This window comes from Vicugna pacos, unplaced genomic scaffold, assembly GCF_048564905.1.
Source record: "Vicugna pacos unplaced genomic scaffold, VicPac4 scaffold_19, whole genome shotgun sequence".
Lineage (NCBI taxonomy): Eukaryota > Metazoa > Chordata > Mammalia > Artiodactyla > Camelidae > Vicugna > Vicugna pacos.
The window spans coordinates 64,860,319-64,880,095 of record NW_027328740.1 but is presented as its reverse complement, the minus strand read 5'-3'; the positions used below and the strand labels follow the sequence as shown (position 1 = coordinate 64,880,095).

The 19,777-nt window shown below is 38.6% G+C and overlaps 1 protein-coding gene across 2 annotated transcripts in view; it reads right to left on the bottom strand.

Annotated features, from left to right (window-relative positions):
• The window catches only part of LOC140693124 (uncharacterized), an 843,637-nt gene that overhangs the window by 467,620 nt on the left and 356,240 nt on the right, over positions 1 to 19,777 (bottom strand). The window contains exons 1-2 of one of the 2 annotated variants that reach the window (XR_012068819.1): positions 2,668 to 2,936; positions 1,791 to 2,031 (exon numbers count right to left, since the gene is read on the bottom strand). Coding sequence is in view for 1 of the 2 variants with exons in the window: in XM_072957183.1 (XP_072813284.1) it covers positions 11,292 to 11,306 (15 nt within the window). In the remaining variant the exon portion in view is untranslated. Of the gene's footprint in view, positions 2,032 to 2,667; positions 11,307 to 19,777 lie in introns of those variants that run through there. The other variant, XM_072957183.1, reaches the window with a different exon arrangement.

The window sequence follows — 19,777 nt, the reverse complement described above, 5'->3', positions numbered from 1 at the left end:
TTATTGGCTAATCCCCCCTTACTTGTAACTAAGCCTTTAAAACCTCATGTGCACGTCTTGGAGGTACTCAAAACTTCGGAGCCGAAGCCCCTCTGAGCCCACCGGCATAATAATTCTGAGTACTCCAACACTCCGATTGGTGCTTTTGTCTTGGCTGGCCTGTTTCCATAACACTCAGCTCCAGTGCCCAGCTTTCTAGGTAGATAGGAGTGTTACCAAGTCGAAATTAATTCTCCTCAGTGCAGGACAGGCCAATAAGTTGGGAGACCAGATGTTGGGGCATGGAATAGCAAGTTTCTGTAGACCTAGATGGCAAACTAATGTCCTGGAAAACCATCTCCCCAAGTCACAATTCAGGCTCCTTTCCTATGTGCTTGGTTAGTGCAAACTTCTTAGTGTAGGAATTCCTTCTTGTTAGAATCCTTTCTTCTTGCAGCTATCTGCGTGGGTCAGATCCCTGTAAACCTCCAACAAAAGAAACATTATTTTCTATTCTGCAATTTGCTATCTTTTAATGAATGAAAAAGTGTTAAATATCCTTAAAGGTCAGAGCCTTCAGAAAAGGGTCTCCTGTTTATTTCAGGCTCTAGGCAACATTGTTTTACAAGCAAGGTGAAGCCTAGGTGACAGAGCATAGGGTTAAATTCAAAGGAACAAATCTAATATGGAGTCAGATTTGTTCTGTTATATTACCCGGCCAGATGCCACTTGAGGATTTAAACCCCTTTAAGTTAAAAATAACTAAAATTTTAAAGGAATTTACATACATAGGTGGGAATGTGCAAAGCATATCTGGAAAAGCACCCAAAGGATAGTAAACAGAGGCATCTCCAGAGAGGGCTGAAAGAACAGAGGATGAGGGAAAACTTCTTTCACTTGTGTATTTTTGTTCTCTGAGTTTTTTTTAAACCATTTCCTTGTATTTCTTTTTCAGATAAAAGAAATGTGTAATGGAGCAAAGGAGTAATTAGCTTAGCAAATACAGCAGCCATGGAATCACTAGTCATCACTTTTGATTTAAGCCAGAAAGCATTTTTTGACTCTCTCCAATGTGCTCTGTCCTGTTTTAAGACTTCTATTAATATTATTATTATTATTATTATTATTATTATTATTATTATTACTATTACTACAAGTACTACTACTATGACTATTACTATTATTGCTATTATTTTATGAAATAATAACACGGTTTACCTCACCCCTGCCCATGGCTGGTGGAAAACCAACCGAGTTTTTCTTGAGTTGTTTTCCAAGGAGTAGAGATGAGTTTATAAACAGAACACATCTTCAGGGTAAAACAGGCAGAGTGCTTTTCCAGCAGGCCAGAGAGCTATGAAGTGTTTTCAACAGAGGCGCCCAGAAGCTGAGAGAGAAAGCCTCCAGGACACTACAAAAAGCTGCCCAAACTGCCGTCTCCATGGTACTACTGAAATAGGAAAGAACAAATCTGACTTCATATTTGATCTGTTTCTTTGAATTTAACAAAGCCAAGTTAATATCCTCCGGTCTTTTCATGGGTTATGATGTCACAGAGGAAACGGACAGGTCAACAAGGAATCACTCTGCCGTGATCCCGGAGCCGGGGAAAGGGATGGGCTGCAAGATGTATGAAGCAGCCGCAACTGTGCCCGTGCTTCTAGGCAGGTATCCAAAATCGCCTCGACAAGGTGTCAAACATTTGTGCCCATGCCCTCATCAACAGACATGTATTAAAGACAAATGGAAACATATAAAAGGCCAATACCCTTGCTGGGTACACCGTCCAAAGAACAAAGTCTCAGTTTGACAACTGGCCATCTCGGTTCCATGGGATTCATTCTTGGAGAACCTTAAAAACCACTCTTCTGTCCTCAAGAATTGCTGCATATTTGTCCTATCTTTGGCTCAGGGATGGAGTACGTTCAAGTGAACTTTAATGTCTGCACAGATTTGACTGTCTTTTTCCAGGTTCACTTGTCCATTCCAAAGAGGCTTGAGCTATGTCCATCTTCCGTAAGATCTATTCCCTCCAGTGACAGCTCATTGAGCCTGCAATTAAAAGCCAAGTGAACAAGACTGTCCTCAGCTAAAAAGTTCACCCACCCTTCACTGTTTTCTTAATCTCCTCTTCTGGCTAATTGCAACAGACTAACTCCTCCCTCCACCAAGATACCCAACTATGTCATTTTTCTCCCCAAAGAGAAAATAAGGTCCATAAAAGAGGAGACAACTCCATAGTCACCTCTGAATTCTTAGCATATAGTAATGTCAATAAATACAACTCAGATTATTGTTAGTTTCCTTTAAAACCTTTCTGGTTATTTGAATGAGACCTTGGAAGAGAGGTGTTTGCTGTCCAGTATCTTGATCCACAAGACTCTGGAGGCCTTTTTCGGAATAGCTGTTCACTGATTCATTCAAAACACAACTTATCAATCAAGGAGTAGCTGTGCTTTTCTGCCAGGTGTTTGTGGTCACTCTCATGCCAGAACAGCTTTAAACTATATCCTTAATTTGGATTTGTTATTTTTCCCCTCTTCCAACAAAATTGACTTTTCTTACTTTCTTGTCTTGAGGAATTTTTTTTTCCTATTTCACCCTTTAGTAAAGCAAGATTCTCAGGATGGGCTTGGCCCATTTTCTGATCACCCATCCAACTCCTAGTGTGAGAGGTCTGGGGCTCACCTGCTTCCCTCCTGTCAAGGCAACTGAAAATCAGTTCAGGAGCCAACCAGCACACCACGGCTTCTAACGCTCACGTATCTCTCAGAAACCCTGCTTTCTCGTTTGTCTTGGCTTCTGAGAATTTTCCCTCACTTTCTTGACAATGAGTTGTGCAGCTTGAAAGATGAGGAAGGAAGGTTTTATTTCTCAATCAGCGTTTTAAGGAACTTGTGTAATGAAGGTTTTCAGGAGTTTCTAGAACCCTCCATTGCCGAGACAGAAAACACACTAGACATTTTCTAAATTTAGTTCTCATGTGCATTTTTTCTTTGCTTTTTTTTTTTAACTGCTAACAGACATTTTTTAATTAAAAAAAAAATAAGGCCCCAAAAAGAATAGAACACTGAAGGGGCAAACAAATTAACGGGCAAAGACAGAAAAATGATAACTACTCTACAAAGTTAATATAATACATACACTATGTATCAGATCAGCAATTCTCAGTAACAGCTAATTGAAACATGACCATGAGGTAAAATTTCTCTCCTGTCAGGACATGGCCAACAGAAAATACAATTAAACCAACAAACTAATATCCTAAGTCTGGCGAGGTACAGAAGGCTACAAGCTAAATGTGTCTTATTCTAGAAAAGAGGGAGTCTCACCAGCTCTTTTCTCTGGAGCCTGAGCCCACGGGAGGACGGTGAAGTGAGCTCTGTAAGTACACAATTAGCAAAGTGAGTGATGAATAAATAGACGTGAGCTTTGATGACAGGGATAATACTACTATTCGTTTGTCCTTTAAAGTATGACTTCACGTTCAGTGATCAATACTTCAGCGTCCTTAGGAGTTGAGATTTTAGGAAAATGCACAACCTGGGCCCAGATCTCCTCTTTAAGCTCGTGACACTGCAGTTAGTTGTCTCAAAGGCAGCTCCAACTCCACATGCAAAGAGTTGACTTCACGGTGTTCCTCCCATAGCCGTCCTTACCAGGGCCCCTGGTCGGGGGGTAAGGTCTCCCTGCGTCTCCCAACTCAGGCCCATCACTCACAGATGTGAATGGACCCCTCCTTCAGGGACCAGATATCCTCAGACTCCGAGTCCCACTACCCTCAACTGACCTACCAGATACTCACTGGCACTCACTCAGCACTGACTCTCTGCTGGAGACCACACTGCACACTGCACAGTGTATCTCACTGGATCTCCACAATAGTCCTGGGAATTGGGTACATCACTGCTTCAATTGATTAGATAAATTGTTTCACTTCCTTGCGTGCGTCCTTCAAACTGACACGGCTACTAAGCCACAAGCCTGGGCCTGAAAACCACTTGAAAATTGGACACTGCTACACCTCGCAGCCACCCTACTCTGACTCATCACATCATCTCCTGCCAAGCCTTCTAAATGTTTCCAAACATTCTAGAAGACAAATATGAACTATGAGAGCACCCCACTCTCCTACTTAAAATCTGTCAATGATGGTTCACTCCCCTTAGGAGAAAGCCCAACCAGGCCTGAGCACAGCCTAAGGCCCCAGCATCCGCTTTCCCTGCACGGCCGCGCCGCCTCACCCACCACGCAGCTCTACACGTGCCGTGTCTAGGACAGGGATGCTGACTCCGCACAACCCAGGGCTTGTCTCACTCGAACAATGATCACCTTCTTCAGTGTTCATCTTCTTCATTGCTGACTCTCACAAAAATGTTTTCTCATGATGAATCAATATCTTTTTCCTTACAACTGCCCATCATTAATAATGAGCTCCTCCCAAAAGAGAGAAGACCTAATTCTCAGTCTCCTTATCTGTAAAGTGAGAATAACAAGGAAATATGTGAGGTTTCAAGAGAAATAATATTCATGTGAGGCTGAGGGACAATTCCATCATACAGTAAGCATTCAATATGTGCTTACTTAATATTAATAAGAATATATTGCATTCTAGCAACCTTCAATCAATGTTTTATGACTTTGTCCAACAGACTACTGACAAACTGTTGGACGAACCACTTTGAGCAGATCAGCACAAGCATACTGGGAGAGGTAAGTGCTGACTCCAGTTACAGCTGCAGCCACCCAGCACTATGGGGCGGGGGCAGTTTGCTCAAACTCTTACATGTTGCTTGAGCATTTAGTTCTCATTATAGAATAAAGACAGTTGTTCTTTAGTCAAAGCTCCTGAAATATAAATCTTCAAAGATTGATGCAAATTAGGTTTCAAGTACAACACTCTCACTAGAATTTATTTGAAAATTATAGTCTTAGCTACTCCGCACATCAAAAGGGCATAATCTTAATGTATCTGACTAAATACACTGAAAGGGTTGTTTAAAAGTAATTAAGAAGAAGCCATTCAGAATAAGCTCTCAGTATCATCTGCACAAAGACCCACCCAAGGGTCTCATTTCTCACTTCCACATAGGTGTTTTCAAGTAGCTTACCTTGGGTCTTGGTTTCTTATAACACGGGGCGGGGAATAGTTGTGGATAGATTTATGTAGCAAATATATACCAAGGGTATTTGTTGTGAAGGAATTCTACAAATAAGAAGATTGATACATAGTCCCACCCATAAGAAATTCAGCCTTTCCATTTACAACAGCATTAAAAATAAAGTGAGAGATACATTTAACAAAAATTTACAAGATTTGTACATTGAACTTTTTGAAGTATCACCAGAATAAATTTTAAAAGATCTACATATATGGAAGACATCCCATTTTCATGGAATGATTGACAATATTATTAAAAATGTTAAGAATCCTCAAAGTGAACTATATATTCAGTGGAATCCCTATCAAAATTCCAGCTGACTTCTATGCAAAATTGAAAAACTGATCCCAAAATTCACATGGACGTGCAAGGGGCCCAGGACAGCAAAAACAATCTTGAAAAAGAAGAGTAAAGTTGGAGGACTCACTTTAAAGTGTACTAAAATGCTATAGTACTAAGTCAGTATGATACTGGCATAAGTTTGGATAAATAAGTCTAAGAGACACAATAAAAACCCACGGGGAAAAACTTACATTTACAGACACTTTTCCACTAGGGGGCCAAAAACACTCCATTGAAAGAATAGTCTATTCAACTAATGGTTCAGGGACAGCTGGGTATCTGCAGGCAAAAGAATCAATCTGGAATCTGAACACCCATATTTTATATAACAAATAAAATTAATTGAAAATAGATCACAGACAGAAATGTAAAAATTAAACCTATAAACTTTCTAAAAGAAGACACAGTATAAATCTTTGTGGGCCTAGGATAGGCTTTGGTTTCCTAGATACAAAACCAAGAGCACAAGTGATAGAAGGAAAAAGCAGATAAACTGGACTTCTTCAAAACTAAAACCTTTTTCTTACAAAGGACATCATCAAGAAAGTGAAATGACAGGGGAAAAGGGTATCTCAAGTCAGAGAGTGCGTGCTTTGCAAAAAAATAAAATAAATCTTTACATCAAACTACCTCCCTTGTAAAGAAATCGTTTTAATGTTTAAAAAAATATAGTTAAAGGACAATGTGCAGAATAGAAGAAAAATTTTGCAAAGCATGTATCTAATAAGAGAGTAGTATCCAGGATATATAACGAATGCTTACAACTGAACAATACAAAAAAATACACCCAATTTTTAAATTTACCACGAATTTAAATAGATATACAAATGGCCAATAATCATATGAAAAGATGCTCAGCATCACTAGGGAAGTCAAAAACAAAATGAGATCTCATTTTACACCCACTAGGATGGTTATAACCAAAACATGGACAATAACAAATGTCGTTCAGGAGGCAGAGAAACCTCATATGCGGCCAGGGGAAAGGAACAATGTTGCAGCTTCTTTGGAGAAGTCTGGTATTTCCTCAAAAGCTTAGAGTTATATGTCTCAGCAATTCCACTCCTACATATAGAGTCATCTCTCAATATCCTTGGGGGGTTGGTTTCAGGAACCCCACACCCTGGATACCATAATCCAAGGATGTTCGAGTCCCTTTACAATCAACCATCTGGATTCATGTAGTGGAAACTACAGATATGGCGGGGCAAATGTACAGCCAACAGAATGAAAACATATTCTCATAAAAAATTTCACATCAATATTCATAGCAGTATCATTCAGAGTAGCCAAAAGTTACTAACAATATCCATCCATCAATGAACGGATAAACAAAATTACCAAGAATAGGCCCACAAACTTTTGGTCATTGAAACTTTGACAAAGGAGGTGAGAACATACAATGGAGTAAAGACAGCCTCTTCAGCAAATGGTGTAGGGAAAACTTAACAGCTGCATGTAAATCATTGAAGTTAGACTACTCCCTCACAGAATATACAAAAATGAATACAAAATGTGTTAAAGACTTAAACATGTAGACAAGACACTATAAACCTCTTAGAAGCAACCATAGGCAAAACATCTGACATACATCTCAGCAATGTTTTCCTAGAGCAGTCTACTCAAGCAATAGAAAAACAACCAAAAATATACAAGAGGGATCTAATTAAACTTACAAGCTTTTGCACAGCTATGGAAACAGTAAGCAAAACAAAAAGACAACCAACCTATGGAATGGGAGAAAATATTTACAATAAATGAAACTGCTAGGGGCTTAATTCCCAGAATATGTGAACAGCTTTTACACTTAATAAGAAAGAAAAACAAACAATTCAATTCAAAAATTGGCAGAAGTCCTAAAGAAACATTTCTCCAATGAAGACGTACAAATGGCCAGTAGCCACATAAAAAAATATTCATTATCATTATCAGAGAAATGCAAATCAAAACTGCAATCAAGTATCACCTCTCACCAGTCAGAATAGCCATCATTCAGAAGTTCACTGACAATAAATACTGGAAAGTCTGCGGAGAATTGGGAACACACCTACACTGTGGTGGGGATACAGTTTGGTGGAGCCATTGTGGAAAAGTGTATAGATGTTCCTCTAAAGACATAAAATTGACCTCCCAGATGACCCAGCAATCCCACTCCTGGGCATATATCCAGAAGGAACCCTAATTGAAAAAGACACCTACACCCCAATGTACACAGCAGCACTATTTACAATATCAAGACATGGAAGCAACCGAAATGTCCACTGAGAGATGACTGGATAAAGAGGTTGTAGCATATTTGTCCAATAGACTACTATTCAGCCATAAAATAATAATAAAATAATGACATTGGCAGCAACATCAATGGACCTGGAGAATGTCATTCTAAGTGAAGTAAGCCAGAAAGAGAAAGGAAAATACCATATGAGATTGCTCACATGTGGACTCTAAAAAAAAAAAATAGAAAGAAACAAAAAAATAAACTTATCTACAGAACAGAAACAGACACAGAGACATAGAAACCAAACTATGGTTACCAGTGGGGAGAGGGTGTGGGAAGGAATAAACTGGGAGTTGAAGATTTGCAGATACTGAGTATGTAAAGAATAAACAGCAAGTTTATACTGTATAGCACAGGAGAATATATTTAATATCTTATAGTAACTTATGTTTAAAAAGAGGATGAAAATGAATACAGGTAGGTTCCTATTTAGCTGAAGTGTTGTGCTGTACACAAGAAACTAACACAAAATTATAAACTAACAAGACTTCAATGAAAATATTTTTAAATAGACCAAAAACGAAAACAAAGGAAAAGGATATTATCAAGCAAAAAGAATAAAGTACTGATTCAGGCTACAATTATGGATGAACCTTGAAACTTTATGCTAAAATAAGCCAGACACAGAAAGCCAAATAGTGCCCTTTAAAGTGAACTGTATCTAAGCGTTTATTGTACTACTCCTGTAAATTTTCCAGAGGTTTGAAATCTATCAATATCAAAATAAAATGTATTATGCATTAAAAACTTAAAACGCTTCCTCACAGGAGGGCTTTAATTATTAAATGCAGAAACGCATATAAAGCTCTTGGAAAAACAATTTGCACGTCCACACACAGTCACTGCTGTCACTGCCACTCAGAGGGTGGTGCCAGCGCTGATGAGAGCTGCCTCCACTCGCTCCCCTGCAGAAAGGAGTGAAGGCCTGAGCTCTGACAGGCAGGGTGAGCGTGAACCTGAGTCATACACAGCCACGTTCCAGACTCTGCGTTACCCAACTTTCTTATACAAACTGCAACATGTAATGTAAACACGCTAGAGGGATGTATCTTACAACACAGGGAATACAGACAATGTTTTACAGTAACTATAAATGGAGCATCTATTGTACACCTGAAACTAATATCATATTTTAAATCAGCTATATTTTTATGAAAAATTAAAAAATATTTTTAAAATGCTATCACTTTAATATTCAATTCGGTTTTTAAGTTACTACTAAACAGCTCAGAATGTATAAAAGCATTTAATTGTGCTGTTTGCTTACATATTTATTTACATTCAGCCTCTTGCTAAAAGAGAATTTAAACAATTCTGTTAAACACAGCTTAACAACCATAACAACAAAAGGCAAAACGGAGAGTGAAGAGAAAATGGAGATTCAATACTTAAATGAAACCAGGGGGAGATAAACTCATAAAAATGGATTCCATGAAGTCAGGGAAGGGGTTAAGGCTGACTAGAAATTCAGCTGTAGGATTCTTGGCAGCGAAACCAAAAAGAAAAGATGATGGGGCGGGTGGTAGAGCGTGTGCTTAGCGTGCACGGGGTCCTGGGTTGAAGCCCCAGGGCTTCCACTAACAGGTAAATACATCTAATTAACTGCCCCCCTAAAAGATCACCAAAGAAAAGAAAAAGAGAAATTTCTTTCCCAAAGAACCCTGATATTAAATTTGGATTAAATATTAAAAAAAAGAAAAAAAGAAAAATTCAAAAGATAAGTGACACTGAAGGAAAACCACAGCTGGCCTAACAAGCTAAGTCACAAATCAAAGTGTGATAAGTGTCGGTTTCCTGATCTAAGTTTTGCTGGGCTACCTGGTAAATCTGAAGTTTAGTGTCAGTGTACTGGGCTAATAAGCTACCCCGAAAATCCAAGGTCAACAGTTGTCAGTAACGTGATCTGTTCCAAATTGATAAGCTTCAGTGTACTGATTCCTTGCTTTTTGTTGTTTGAGCCTTATTGGGTATTAGCCCCATACTTGTAATTAACCCTATAAAACCTCATGTGCACGTCTTGGAGGTGCTCAGAGCTTTGGAAAAGAAACCCCTCTGAGCCCGCCAGCGTAATAAATCTCAGTACTCCAACCCTCTGTGTGATTCTTATTTCTTGGCTGGCCTTTTGTTTCCATAACAACACAAGCGATAATGCCCGTGAGATAAATCTGGGGAGGCTGCTGGTAAGTCGCCATGTCTCACGTGGGAAAATCTGAAACATCCTTCTCACCACTCAGAGTCATCATAAGCCCACACCACACCTCCTGCCGTTAAATGCAGGAGCACGGTTAGGGCCCGGCCTTTGCTGTCTTTGTGTCATCACAGTGATACAGGATGGAAGGGGGAAGAGCACAGCCATTCAAGGAAGGCCGCAGCAATTGACATCAAAATGGTGAAGGATTCAACCCCCAATAGGCCTTGAGGCTCAGGATGAAGAGATTTAACTTCTAGCAGATCTTGAGATTCAGTAAACATCCATTGTAATAGTAACCTGGTGAATAACATGCCCCAGGCACCATGGCAGTCCCAATGATAGCCACAAAAGGTCAAAGGGTGGGAAATGGCCAACTCCCTGGGAATCCTAGCCCCTTGCCCTAAGGCTGGTCCTTCTACTTATTAGCATATGAAACAACCAAGCCCAAGAAAACAAGCAACACAGCGCCACCTCGCGGTCACCACTCTCTGTCTCTCTTTGGAGAAGACAGACCTGTCTGTGGTGTGTGTACCTACTTCTAATCTGTGCATGAAACCCCCACACCTCGTGACGTTTCTCTTGCATTTCAATGTATCTGTCTGAATATATATACCTTTACTCAACAGTGGCTTGCTCTTGAATTCTTTACTGCATGAAGTCAAAGAACAAAATCTGGTGGGGCACATCCCAGGGGCTCAACGAAAGCCTGGGACACAGCCCTTCTCATGCCCAACGTTTTTTATTCTTGTATCAACAGGACTGGGCTGTGAAGTGACGTCTGAGGCCCCAGCTAAGGGACAGAACCAGCTTCCAGGGTTCCAATTTGCGGGCAGCCTCTCCCCCAGCTTGGGCCTTGGGGTCTGCCCGGTTCTCTGTGTTTCTCTGTTGTGCTGACTCCCCAGCCATACAGCGTACTCCTAGGCCTGTCCCCACAAAACCCTTCTCTCCAAAATACAAGCACGTCATGTCACAATCCTCTTGTTCAACCAGGAAATGTTCAGCCCACTTTTTTCCTCCCCAATAAATTACCCAACTGTCCTCCCTCCCATCACATCACTTCTTTCTTTGTGAGAACTCTGCACTCGCCACACCCCATCATGAACACAGGTGTCTTGCTGGCTGTGACCGAGATGTTTCTTTCTCACACAGCAAGCGTCCTTTCACTTTCCCCTTGTTACCTTAAAAAAGCCTTTCCTGAGTCACCCACCCCTCTGATTATGAACTCACAATGTGCTGAAGTTGCAGTCACTATGTGCATACATCCCAGTTTTGGCTAGGTTTCCATCACAAGATCTTCATTAAGGAACTGCATCAAGAAGTTATACAGGGTATTCTTACATCAGAGTGGAGGAACCTGCAAAAAATTTAAACGGCTTTGAAGAGAGTGTTAACCAGGGACAGAGATGTCGCGGGTCCTAGTCAAAAGTGTCATGAGGAAAAATGTTCTCCCAAGGCTCAGAGTGGCTTCTGAACACAGAATCCTCAGGGAGGAGGTGACAGGCAGTGATTAGGGTGGGTGATACAGGTTACGCTCCCCCAGCTGGGGAAGAATAGGTTTTTTTCTTGTTTTCCAAACAATTTCTTACTATCTTTTTCTCTTATTGCCACATACCATTTCCTACGAATTAAGCATATCAATGTCAGTCATTTGGGCCACTTGGGAGAAGCTACACGATGCCATTCACAGGGATGGGGCATGACAGCCACACCAGTCTAGGTTGAAAGACCAGTGGGGGTATTTGCAAGGTAATCACGGGCATGCAACAAACTCCCCAGCTTCAATGACCTCATCTCAAAGCTGTTGTCAATAAAACTACCAAGCAAATTGCGTGAAGATTATGGCCAATGTTTACTAGGTAAGTGCCCGTGAAAGCTGCCGCTTAATGGGGAATGAGTACGATCAATGAGGCCCTGTCTACCTGCCCACATGCGCCCTGCCTTCCTGCCTTGCTGCAACAGCAGAACTTGTTTAGCTGAGATGAACACCCCCAGAGCAGCCCAGACGGGAAAGCTCCCAGCTCTGCACGGCGAGACGTGTTCCTTTCCTTCTCAGAGCTGATCACAGTTTGCTGTCGTCTGTTTTTATGTTTATCCCTTTTGTAACTCCCTCTCCTCCGGAGTTTTTGCTCAAGCAGCACAGGGCCAGGTGTGTCTTGGGTCCTGCCGGATATTCTGGGCAGGGAAACAGCCAACTCCATATCTGGCTCTGGTGCTGAACGGAGAGAGCAGAAGGCCCAGGGGCCCATGCTGAACTGAGGCCCCTGCACCCAAAATTATGGTCTGACCTTGGGCAAATTACACAGTCTTCTTTACCCTGAGATTCCTCATCTGTCCATGAAAATAACTGCCCATGTCACACAGAGTTACAAGTATTAAAGGAAATCAACAAATTCACAACCTAGCCAAGGGGCTACAAGTGCATCCTCAACAGACAAATGCTGCCTTTACGGCTCTGACGCACGCTAAGCGGGGCGGCCCCACACAGTGAACACTGCTAAGTGCCAGGGTGTTAAATGCTTCATGTGTGCTATAATACTCTTTAGATCTTACAACAATCCCAGGAAGAAATGAATATTATCATGCCCATTTCACAGATTCACCAACAGGTTGAGAGTATGCATTCTATTCCAAGGCCCTATGGTGAAGAAATGGCAATTTATACCGGAATCTGGGCCCAGGCCTTGGCTCCATCTCTCTCCCATCCACCTGACCACTTGCCTATGAATTCCACCTGTCCAATATAAAAGTTTGCAGCCGGCCATCCCTTAAAAGCAATGTGTGCCACCGTTTGTCAATGTTGTTTAATTACCATAAACTGTTCTCAGAAACCACTACAGTAAAGAAAGTTGGACTTAAGGAATTCTGCATTGCGTTCTCCTGCAATGTGCAGGATCCCTTTCCTACACCTCCAAATCCAAGTGTATGCTTCCTCCGTGTTTATGTTTGCACACGGCTTATTAAAGCAGAAGGTATCTGCAGTAATTCCATCTCAGTTGCTTTCCAAGTTTGCAGATTATCCATATTCGGTCTGTGAATGAAAATACTACAATGTGAATGAGAATACTGCAACCATGTCAGTAAACAAAGAATACTGATACCAAGTCATTAAAGGCTTCCGCCACTCCCCGGCGAGGAGAGGCCTGCAGCCCAGCCACTGCAGCAACTCACAATGGTGCCCTCTGAGCAGACTCAGAATAAGAAAGGACGGGCTACTGGCCCGAGATAGCTAGGTGCTTGTCTAAAAAATGAATTCAGTGAGTCCTAATATTTGCTTCCTCCCATTCATACAAAATCACTAAATTCTTGAACTTGAGATACCTGGCTTTCTTTAGATAACAAGTAATCTTTTATTGTTCCAACAACCTGGTCTTTGTTGTAAAGCTCCTATATATCCTAGCTCTTCCTCAACCTCTTGGGAGCAGGCCCTCAGAGAGTTCTGAGAGACGGTCATCCTGGCTCGAGTCCTCCCGCCAAATGAAACATAACTCTTAACTTTTAGGCTGCACGTTTATTTCAGTCAACAGTTTTGGGCACCATGAAGCACCACAGCAGATTTCTCTCCACCTGAACTCTCCAAGTAACCAGAGCCTTGGTACCAGCAGTGGCCCTTTGTGCTCATCCGCCTCCTCGGGGGGTCCAGATGAATTTGGCTGAGTCTCTCCTGGTTCTCAGATCTCACATATTGGTTGATGATCCTAAGTTTTATCTGGTGGTGTATCCAGGTACGTGGCCCTCCAGTTGAAAGAAACTGAGATGAATTACCCACCCAGTGGAGACATCCCGAGTGGGTCCAAGTTGAAAGACACTGGGTTCAGGACTGAGTGGTTAGGTAAGAGGCTGGTCTAATGTTTTCCTCAATTTGGTTACCTCCATTGAATTTTTCAGGATAAAAGTAAAACTCTTATGAGGAAACTTTCAACTCCAAATTTTGGACCATCCTCCTGGCTGGTAACAGCATTCTCGGGTGACAGGGAATCTTCCAGGAGTGGTAGACACAAAGACTTCATGCCACAGAGTTGTCCCTGTGGGAAATCTTACTAGCAAATTTATTCTGAGAACCCGACCTTACAATGGGGAATAGAACTTTCAAAAAAAAAATAAAGAACAGAAAAGAAAAGAAAAAGAAATGACAGATTGCCAGTCTCCAAGTAAAACCCCAGCCAGATTTATGTACATACAAAACTTACAACATTAATCGGGAATAAGAAAAAAAAAAACTCACTCTGGAAATAACCAGGCCTGATAAAAACATTTTTTGGCATTCTGAACTTATAAAAACAAAATCCCCTTTAGTGGGAACTTGGATTTCTCTTCCTGTGTCCTTGAAATGTAAACGTTTTATCTTTCTCTAGATGTTTTAAGTGTGTGCATGTAAGTATATATATGTTTAGTTTAGTTTTTAAAGGAAACCTTGGACTCTGCCATACAAAAGTTCAAGTATTGTGTACATACGGTGGCCACGCAAATAAATTGGGATTCTAAGCAATTCTTTGATTGTACCAATTTTCAGATATTTTGCCATCTTAAACTTTGTTGCATCAGCCTGGACCACGAAGGCTTTAAGCTTTTGGAGAGTAAACCTTTGAATTTTATTTAGGCAACACCCCGACTCTCATGTGGAAGGGCCTCTTCATCTTATTGGTTTAAAATCACTATATATATATATATATATATATATATATATATATATTTATTTATATATATATAAATTGATGGCCATATGATGGATTTTTTAATTTGGAAAAACTTTTTAATTGGTGAAAGTTTAAAGAGATCTCATTATAAACGGCTGTTTTATTGGTACCTATTAAAATAAAGTTTAAATGCAGAAAAATATATCTAATGGTTAACCTAAGAACTCAGATATAAAAATATAACTGGTTTGAAAAGCTACATTTTTGTTTTTCCTTTCTGATAAATGTTTCTAGAGATGCTAATAAAAACTTAGTATAATTAATGTTAATTAGGTTGAATAACTGGAAAAAGGATTGTAAAAATGTCAAAAAAACAGATAAGTGGCTTATCCCAAAAGGATAAATATTTTTATATGGTTATTTTGAATGAGATAAATAAAATGGACATTTTTGGATTTACATACAGGGTTTTGATACTACACTACGTAAAGTTAAAAAAAAAGGGCCAAAGAGTTCACCTACTCCCCCCCAACATTAAAGTTCAAACAAGTCCGTTTTATTTACCACAGTTTAACATATATTTATATGTAGACTGAAATACTTGATCAAGGATTGGGACAACAGACCAATTAATGAAATTAAAAATCGAGAAGGGCCTAAGCTCTTTGGCTGAAACTTGGGCATCCTAGAGACTTCTATAAAATTATATACAATGTACACCCACAAAAAAAAGGTTTCTGTCACTCCTTCTAGAAATAAGAATTATTGATTAAACTTAATAAATATAAAAATTAAAGGTATAAGATTTAATAAAATTGAGATAAAAGTTTGTGAAATTGGTATATTTAGATGGTCTTTATATAAACCTTTTGCTTATGTTGTGGGATAGATATGTTTCAGTGGAAAAACGCTTCCCCTTCTTGGTATTATAAGGCTGGGCACATGTCTATCCCTCTGAAAATATTAATTGAACAAATTAAAGGAAACCAATATAGTTATTTGAGACGTCCAATATAACGTAAATCTAAAAAGTAATTTGAGTAGCTAAAAAAAAAAATATAGGTTTACCCTGGGTTTAACTTATAACTCAAGGAAAAGAGACCTTAATAAATGTCTTATGCAAGCTTTGGAAGACAAAATAAAGAAAACCTTAGTTTTAAAACATGGAATTCTTTGTTTACAGCTCTTCTCACTGATACAAAAATGCCAATTAAGGAGATAAAATTGGGTCTGGGTGACAGAGCATTTATCTGGGGACCTGGAAGAGAGTGTCTTTGTCTTGCAGATCAGAAATATAAATACAACAAACAGTGACCTAGGACTGAGCCTAATTAGCTCAACGAAATAAAACTTGAGGCCATGAAATTTTTGGCATTTTAGAACTCAGAACTCTGACGGGTCCTTCAGACTTTGTGAGGAAATCTTAATTATCTGTTTCATAAATAGTAAGCCTTAGTGATTTGAGCAAGCAAATTCAGCTTACTCCAACTATTATTATAAATATAAGTAAGTTTTAAAGTGAAGCTATGAGATCTCTAGCTTTTGTCTGTTTATAAGCCTGCATACAGATTATAGAAGTGAGATATTTCTACTGCTAAAAAAAAAAATTTCCAAGTCAAAGAGCTCTGCTTAATTGATGTAAAAATATAAGAGCTTAAAAATTAAGTATTTTTAAAATAAAAACTTAACAAATTGACTTTCAGTGTCATGTGAATTGGAAAATATTCAGTATTAAGGTAATATTTGATATTGTTTAGTTTAAGTATGTTCTAATAAATATAGACATCTTTAAAATCATCCATCTTAACTATAATACCGTTACTGTACCTAGGTTTAATGAAAGTCAAATAAGATCCTGTTATATCTGTTGCAGATTTGTCAAAAAAAAAATAACAGTAATGTGCTGTGGTAAAATTTTAAGTAAATTAAATGCAAATGAGATGAGAGCTTTGGGTAAATATTTAAAATATATTTTTAAAATGTATGCTTAAAATAATCTCTAAATGTTTGATATCTTTAAATTCTAGAGTTGTGCTAAATTAAGTTAAATGACAAGATTTTATTAAATATCTATGCCATTTTCAGATAAAATAAGATTGAAATATGAATTACTTAACATTTAACTTCCTCTTACAGTGAAACTAAAGGTGTTTAGAAATATTAATAAATGGTTGGTATCACACAGAAATAGTCTCTATTAGTAAGGGAATGATCTCAGTATCCTAGGAAAGTAATATAAATGCGTAAAGGAAGATGTAAGAATGGAATAATACTTTGTTAATGAAAAATAGTGACTTTCTCCTGAAGCTGGTTACCTCTGAATGGAAGACAAAATAAGGGACACACTAATATAAGTATAGAAAGCTGTGGAAGGCTTGTGGAAAAGGAACCCTGAGGAAAGTTTTGTACGTGGTCAGAATTGGCTAAGTTTAGAATCAAATTGGGCAACGTAAATGAATCTTAGAAGTTAGCTGGAACAAGATTAGATTTGGTTTTCTCTCTGTTAAGAGGAAAAATTTTTCTTAAAATATTAATCCACCTTCAGTAACAGATTGTAAAACTTCTTATACCACTTAGCTGATCTGTTCTGCCTTTACATTTGACATATTTTCTTGTTAATGAATTAGTACTACATTACAGTGATCTATATGTTTATCTGATCAAGTGTTCTGAAATCTTTCAAAAAGCTCCCCAAATATAAAATTCTAATTAATTAAATAAAAATTAATTTAATTAATTAAAATTCTTTTAATCTCCAGTTAAGTTTGGGATGCTACAGAAGGCCCCTGAAACATCCCAAAGAGAGATTTTTAACTATAAAGTTTCATTTGGCATTTTAAATAACATGGAATTGTCAAATGAATCATAAAACTTCTAAGGTTATATTGAATGAGAAATATTATTAATATAGGTATTGTAGAAATTATATGGACTCCCTAAAATTCTGGTTTATCTGAAATGTTACCAGTGATAATTATGGGTATAGTGAACAGGTTTCTTTATTGATTATAGTGTAACGGTGTTTAACCATGCTTTTAAATCTTTTGTCATTTATAGACAGTTAATTGTTTTCTTCTGATGGTTTTGCAAAATGCTTTCTCTTCAAGGAGATTTACTGATTTCTAATAAATTTCAAACTACAGCACTGAACTAAACTGGGTAAGACATTTTAAAGTTCTAATGAAAACTCTCATTAAAAGAATTAGTTACATGGGACTGATTAACCAGCTGAATATGGTTATAATTTTTGATATTGTTTGAAATACTACTGCCTTTTAACCTGTTTCCCAGACATAAAGAATCTCTTCTCCTTAAGCTAGTTATGGTTCACAGCAATTTGATAAATTATAACTATGTATACAGACTTGGAACAGTTATCTTTTCTCTCTATCTGATCCCTCAAAAGACTAAAAATACTTAGGTCCCCAGTGGCTCTATCAGACAAATTAGGGAGATCATCTCCTAAGAGATATAGGAGTATAAAGGTATTTTAAGGATTTTAAAGAGAAAAGAATTTACCTAAATCTGTAAGGCAAAAATCCATGAAAAGCCTTGACGTGGCTTTCTTGGCCTTAGAAAACCTTATTAACATTCTACCCTGAGACTCCGTATTAAAACTTCCAACACAGTCAATTTAAAAAGCCTATATGATCAAATAATCAGATTTAATTTGTAAAGAAATTAATCTTGATTTGGCTATATTTGAGAAAACTGAGGGTAACTTTAGAGAGAAAAAAATTATATTTTAGTTGATATTAAATTCTAGTTTTGTTAATTGAGGTCCATATTTACTAAGACACTTCCCAGATCATTCCTTGCTGTTATGTCACACTGCTGTACAGTTTAATTGAATTATGAAAAGAATACTCTAGGTTTGATTCTGAAGCTCAGTAATCTATCCTTGGGTAAAATTCCAATACCCCATGACCTGCAGCCAGGGGATTATACATACTGCAACAGGCATGACTTAAAGAACTGTCTCCAACCTGAATGGAAAGACCCTTTTTCAGATACTCTTAACTAGACCATACACACCAAAGCTGAAGGAAACGGAGTCTCGGATTCATTTCCTATCTGAAACAGCCCCTGCAGTGCACTGGCCTATAGAGCGCTGCTCACCTTAAAACAATGCCCAAATGGAGAAAAAGCTTCCATACCAGGATGAGAAGAAGACGACATCTGAGCTAGACTGCTGACCCAAGACACCGGACCAGGACTGTATACCAATTACTTTGATAATTTCTCCAACCTTTGATTATGAACTACTCCAATTGTTAAGTTTATGATAAATTACCTATGTCTAGTACTTCTGTGTTACCTTGGTGGGTTTCCCTAATACAAGGCTCTAACTAGGTAGCCCTCAGAAACATTATTCTAAAAAGAAATTATAGTTCTGTTTAGGCCACTGTTGATCTTACAAGGTGGGAGATTTCAACTGGCCAATTAATACCTGCTCTGACCCTGACCATAAATATGAACTTTCTCATAGGATCAAACTCAGAAACACAAGCAAAATTTTAACCCAAAAATACAACTTCTCGACTATTAAATTCTTACTCGTGACTTTATTAACGTTACTAGCTGTATTACTTATATCCTGTCTATTTTATAAAATTGTTGTCTATTACATTTCCCAATATGTAACTAGGCCCACAAGATTGATGATGGCTAAACATCTTGAAGAAACAGATAAAATTTATAACCCTGAATAAAATAAATATAATAGTGTGATTCTAGGTATGGGAATGAGCAAAGAAGGTTAAACACTTCCTGGATCATAATAGAGTAGTAAGACAGGTGATCCAGAGAACTTTTAGTATCAACAGGGCCTGATAAAAAAAACTAACACCTTGAATGGCAACTCAGAAGATTCTTCACCTGAACTAGGAATGAGCCATCCTAGCAATGTGGGACAAAATTGGTCATGAAATTTCTCTCAAAATATTGGTCGAATTTAGGACCAAGGGGGAACACTGTGAATGAAAATACTACAATGTGCATGAAAATACTGCAACCATGACAGTAAACAAAGAATGCTGAATCCGAGTCATCAGCGGCTGCTGCCAAACCCCAGCGAGTACATGCCTACAGCCCGGCCTCTCAGCCACTCACAGTGGTGCCCTCTGAGCAGACTCAGAGTAAGAAAGGACAGGATACTGGCCCTAGATAGCCAGGGGCTTGCCAAAGGAAT